The sequence below is a fragment of the Halyomorpha halys genome, unplaced genomic scaffold, assembly GCF_000696795.3.
Source record: "Halyomorpha halys isolate HHAL.00 unplaced genomic scaffold, Hhal_1.1 Scaffold1166.1, whole genome shotgun sequence".
Classification (NCBI taxonomy): domain Eukaryota; kingdom Metazoa; phylum Arthropoda; class Insecta; order Hemiptera; family Pentatomidae; genus Halyomorpha; species Halyomorpha halys.
In genome coordinates, this window is record NW_027106355.1 from 103230 (window position 1) to 109685 (window position 6456).

A 6456-nucleotide genomic window follows, 5' to 3' on the forward strand; every position below is an offset into this window, starting at 1 on the left:
ATTTTTTTTTTTAGTTCAGTAACTAAGCCAAGTTAAACTATATTAATGCGGGAGCAGGTAAACTTGAGGGGAGTAAACCTCAAAACTTGTATTTCTCTAGAAAACTCTAATCTGAAATAGTACGTGATCTAATACTACCCTTTTCTTTATATTCTATATATAGGTAAGTGAAAGTAAAAAATCTGTTTTTGAAGTTTTGCTACTAACAGCGTTAAGCTAATATATCTAAAATATAGGAAATATATTCCGTACATTTAAACTATTTTTATGAGAGGAATTCATAATGGACTAAAGAACACCTAGGGACTAACAGATCTCATGGGGCCCGACCTTACCTAGGCAGAGCATCCTCCTCATAACTTATCCAAAAGTACCTTTCAAGTTTTCATAGCTTTTAAGGGTTTCTGCTCTACTCTGTCAAGCGAAGTTTGGCATTACTTATTAATACAAGGCCAAGGAGAAGATGCTTCAGAAACTAAATAAAAGATAGCTGACTTGCAGAGTTATCTCATGATACGTCATTATCGTCCGATTTTGTTTTTGAAAATTCGTAGGTTTAGAAAACATTGGAATAAGCCAATCAAAAATAAACATAAACACGTAATTATTGAATTATAAATATTTTATGTGTTTTTGACTTTCATTCATATTATAAAAAATGTACCTATAATTTTAGCTACGGGAATTTTTATGTAATACATTTTTTTTATGTTCTGAATATAAATGTCTTAATATGTAATATAAGTTTTTTTATTTGTAGTGATGCTGACTTTTTTTTTAAGGATGTATTATAATAAAATAATCTATAAAAAATTTAAAAATTATTGATAATATTGGCCATTTTCAGAACAACTGGCTCATTGATTACCTCAACTGGCTTCAACAATGGACAAACCCATATACTCTCATCGTCTCGGGCTCATTTGTCCTTCTCAAATACCCCATCGTTCCGCTTTTACCATGATTTTTGCTCGTGTGCTGAAGATCCACAAAAAACAGACGCCATCACTTTCTCATACAAGAAAACTCCCAACAGAGCACCTAAAGTTAATGAACAGACAATACGAACCAAGAAACATCTCACTTACCTAGGCATTAAACTAGAAACACATCTATCTTTCACTGCACACATACAGAACAGAATACAAATCGTCAAATCAACATCATACCAACCCAAACACCTCATCTACTCACCAGGGCTGTCACACAGACTCAAATTACTCATCTACAAAGTAATACTACGACCATCACTCCAACACGGTGGTGCGCCGGAGATACTACACTATCTCTACCCAACAGCCCTGAAATCACTACAACAATACCAAAACAGCACACTACAGAAGATATGTCGAGGAACATCTCTGGAAAGACGTAACATGACACACATTCATAACGAACTACAGCTAGAAACTGTGCAACAACACATCACACGGAGACACATTAAATTCTTTGCCAGTCTCCCCGCTTCCTTCAATCCAGTATTCCAGTCTATCACTCCATCCCCCCTTCCTGTGAGGTGGTAGGTTCCAAAAACCCTTTTAACATCACCTCATAACTCCATCCTCTGATGCAACGCTTCTCTCTCCCCCACACTTCTTTTCGACTTTTTTGACTGTTTTTCTTATTATTACACCATTATCTATCGTCTTTATTAATTAATATTTTTTTTTTTATCTTATATGCTATACAACACGAGGAGGCCGCTCACCTTCGGATTTAAAATATCACCTTTTAGAGTGGATATCTCATGTATAACAAATAAACATAACAGGTAACCTTAAAATACCAAAGGTAGCAAAAGGTAAGACCCAACACGAATTACTTTTCTTTTTTCATAGTAATGCACTTATTAATTAACTTTTATTTCTGTTTTAGAGGAATCGGAAAAAAAAAAAAGTGTGCCGGAGACATATCTCGACAAAGAAGTTACTCATTTGTCACCGTTACGGCCTGAGGAAGGGAGTTTGAAAAAATTCATTTTTGGTGGGCGGTATGTTTAAGCCCAAAAGTTTAGTTTTTAACTTTTTTTTTTTTTTACTTCCAATTGGTGTTTTAATTTTTGTTAATTATAAGATTATTTTTTAAACACTAGGTACTTGTATTTTAAATTCATATTTAAAAGTTGTTTACGTAAATCAAAGGTGTATAGAAGTTTGCTGTGGTAGTACACAACATTAAAGAAAAAATTGTCATAAAATGTCTCCGGCCATCTGAGTGGCAATATTTTTGTTCATCGAGCTTAACATTTTTTCTTTGCTTCTAATTAACGCAAGCTAATTAACTTATTATTTTTTAGGTAAAGGAAATTATTTTGTTTGTATATAAATCCAAATATTCTTTTTTAATTCATAATTCATTATTTAATTTTTTTTGTAACATCAGAAACCAATTCATTTCATTGTTTATATTTTAATTTTATTAAATTGTATATATATATCACTCGGAAGGTTATTTGTACATTATTTAATTTTCTTCATTATTTTGTAGTTTTTTTGTGATATTCATTTCAGGTTCTCCGTTTTATTTTACCCGAACCAGCGAAAATGTATCCAGGGGAGGAGAGATGCTTTTCAAGCGCGAGAAGCCCCTCGCCCAACTAATAAATAAATTATTTTTACTTCAAGGCCATAAGATCTATATTCTTCTTCTTCCAGTTTTTCATAAAATTACTATATTAATTCATATATTTCTAATATGGACTTTGCAAATAATACTATAAAATGGTAATGATATACTCACAGACAACCCTAATGATGATGTCGGGATCTTGGAGCCTCACCTCCCACAGCATAGGAAGAACTTCGTCTATGATCTGTCCTTTATCCAGCTTTTCCAAAGTCTTCTCGACGCAGGAGAGAATGTTCAGGACGATCTTCAGGTCAGATGAATTCTTCTCGTAAACTGCCTTCATCTTCGGAAGTACCATCTTTCTGATAGATATGTCGTCCAGGTACTCGGAAACATTAGTAACAGCTACAAGTGCGGCACTCTATAAAAAAAAAAATTGTCATTAAATAAATTAAAAAAATTAAGTAATATTTTTATGCCTGTAAAATATCTATGTAACAATAAACGTTAAAGTTATGTCTTTCGCGGCATTGCGGGTATTGTATAGCCTCTGTCCTGTTCTATGTACAGGGTATATGCATAGAAAATGTATGTCTAAGTAATGCGGGTACTGTATTCTTTGTATAGGTTGTATAAGTTGTGTGGCTTCTGTACTATCTCTTCCCCGTCAATTTATAGTTAATATCAATAGAAAATATTTTATTAGGTGTTGCGGGTACTGTGTCCCTTCCCCGTGTCAATTTTTAAGTTATATCTAAAGAAAAATCATCAATAAGTATTGCAAGGACTGCATAGCCCCTACCACAAATTTATATGTATATTTATAAGTTTATAGAAAATTTATGGGTATAATTTTAGCAACGACTTAGTTTAGAAAGAAACGAAAGGAACAAGGGTAGGGGGTGGTAGGTGAAGAATATTATAACCGTACCGAGGACGGTACATCTTCTAAGGATTTGTATAAATTCTTTTTTCCGATTAAACTCAGAATTGAGGTGAGTATCTAAATTATGCTGAATGTGCTTTTGGGTACTATTAAAATTGTATTTTTAAAAACGAATAATTTAAAATAAAAGCAAAGATGAATAGAATTTGTATCTCTGTATCAATAAAGACGAATACTACCCATATTCAAAGGATATAATTTATTTACAAATCATAAGATTCAGAAGAAATTTTTTTTTCAAAGTAACCACATCTTTTAGTATTTATTAATACCAGCTAACTTAAAATACACGTATGGTGGTGCACATCACCATGATGAAACTATTGGTTAAATGCATATAAAAAAATCTTTCAAAATTAATCTACTGCAAGAATTTAAAAAATGCAATAGAAAATCATATGTTGTTTTAATACCAAATAAATATGCTAACTTAAGATTGAGAGTTTACAAATTGATAAAAATTTTCGATCTTCTTCACATATCGAATCTAAAACATCGATGATATGAGGAAATTGGAAGATTGGGTAGATTTAATCCATCAATATATTAATCTTAGTATATCATAATAATATTATAGTTTTTAACATTTAATGTTTTTAGCTTGTATTATTTTAAAATGTTCATTTTTAACATAGTTTTCAACAACAATATTTTATTTGTTCGTATTTTTCAATGATGTTGCAGATTTTAACTGTCGCAAATACATATTGCAGGTTTAGAAGTGGTTCTATTGTGGTCTGCAACCCCATAGCTGCACCTAGAGTTGAGCGCGGTGCACCCAAGATTAGACGAAGATTAGATTACTATGATGTAATAGATTAGATAGATGTAAGAAAATGAAAATCTGAACCGCTACAACCCATAAAGGGTCAGGGGTTCAGTACTTTGTAAGGAATAACTGTTTCTTGAGCAATGGTTGTGCCAGGAGGTGATTTCTTCATGATCACGCTCAACCACCACTTAAGGTGGTCTTGTTTCCCCAGTTATGGGTGCCCGCTTCATGGGACAGTGTATACCTCGGAAGGACCCTCAGGGTTGAACCACAGAATGTAAATTTTAAGGTGCAGCTACAGATTTGAAAACTATTGTATGCGCAAATGTGTGTATCGGTCATTGGGATTGGCTGGTACAAGTTGGCTTGAATTTGTGTTTTTTTTTTTTGGGTTTTTTTCCGAACCCTCCAAACCAAAAATAAAAAAATGAATTAGTAAGTGCATTACTGTGAAATAGAAAAGTAATTCGTGTTGTATCTTACCTTTTACTATCTTTGGTATTTTAAGGTTACCTGTTATGTTTAATATCATATATGAGCTATTCATTCTAAAAAGGAGCTATTTTAAATCCGGAGGTGAGTGGCCTCCTCGTGTTGTATCGCATAATTTGTGGCCAACCCATCGAGTGTAGGTGTTTGGATACAGATCAAAGGTGCTTGTGCTGCATCCTCAAGTTTGTGCTCAGTTGGTATTATTTTAGAACTTTCAACAGATAACTATTTATGCTATCCGTGTATTACTTAATTAAAAATTTGTAAACGTTTGAAATTAATATATTTAATAATTTTATCATTAGGATGAATATACTCGTACATTGTTTCAAATCTCCTCAACTAACATTAGTGGTTTATTTTTATTTTAACGTAACGAAAATATACATTTAAACAAATATTAATGTCTGGTCATTAAATTAATGAGTATATTATAAAAATACTCGACTAAAAGTTGAATTTAATAGAGATTGTAAACGCCATCAAATACCATTTCTATGGATTTTAATCATCTAGAACTTTTATTTTTATTTGTTTTATTATGACTTTGTTTTTTTTTTTATAATAAAGCAATTTAAATTGAAAGTCCGCTTTGTTTCACTCACTGGAAAACACAAGCGTGTTGATAACTGAGTTTGTTTCTTTTTTTACCAAGCATTTGTAGGTATTTTAAATTTGTTTCAAGAGGCGAAGGTGATCCCGCTTTAAAGGTAGAAAACAATATAAATTTCAATTAAGCCATCTCTTTCTGTTGAACATAAAACTTAATTACATCAGTTATATTTAAATGATTAAATATTAATGATGATCTACATATTTATTATAATAGAGTCTTCTTTAAATTTTCCAATTTCAGATTGTTTATTAAATTTTCGTAGTAGTACATCAATTAATGGCGGCCACTAATGGAGGCTGTGGCTGAGGGAAAGCTTCCCACTGCCACCGCCGGCTTTTGTTAGTCAAGAAAGTTTTACTGGGCTGTTATCTCTCACTTACTTAGCTCGCTTTCTGTTATATTTAAGTTAAGCTAGAGAGTTGTAAAATTGTTTAAATAATAATTGACAACATGAATACTCATCTTTTGACCATCGTATAATTTATTATTATGAATAATTCGCTAGTAATTTCAACTAGGAACTATAAAAGGGCGTTTGGTCGTAAAATATGGTAACTGCAAATATGAAAACTTTTATGATGTTAAATTGTTTGTTAATTAAAATGTTTTACCTTCAACCAGCAGCCACTTACCATAAATTAATATCAACATTATTCTCTTAAGAAAACAAATTTTCTAAAGATTTATTCAACAAGTTATGAATTAATTATTAATTGAACAACATTTCTCATGCTAATTAGAAAAGCGTTGAGGAAGATAATTTTCCAGTGGGGTAAATTTTCAATTTTTTTTTTTTTAATAATAGTTGGGAATATTGATGTTTCAAATATTGAATTGAAAATTTCTAGTTCCCGATAGACGAGGCAATCTTTTTTATTTTTAAAATAAATTTCAAATGCGATATATGAACTGGTAGTTTTCTTGTCACTTTAACGAATCGGAAATTTTGAGGCATCTATCTTAGAGGCAAACAGTTTTTCGACCCAAGTATTATTTTCTTTATTTTGTATTATTATCTAATCCCTATTTTTTCTTCAAATCAAATCATGTCTGCAAAAACTA

The 6456-nt window shown here is 31.5% G+C and overlaps 1 protein-coding gene across 1 annotated transcript in view; it reads right to left on the reverse strand.

The window, feature by feature from the left end:
- The window catches only part of bma (SCY1-like protein bma), a gene marked incomplete at its 5' end in the record, with an annotated part of 221217 nt that overhangs the window by 97556 nt on the left and 117205 nt on the right, over positions 1-6456 (reverse strand). Inside the window, one exon of the mRNA XM_067044709.1 lies at positions 2740-2989. Coding sequence (XP_066900810.1) covers positions 2740-2989 — 250 coding nt within the window. The remainder of the gene's footprint in view (positions 1-2739; positions 2990-6456) is intronic.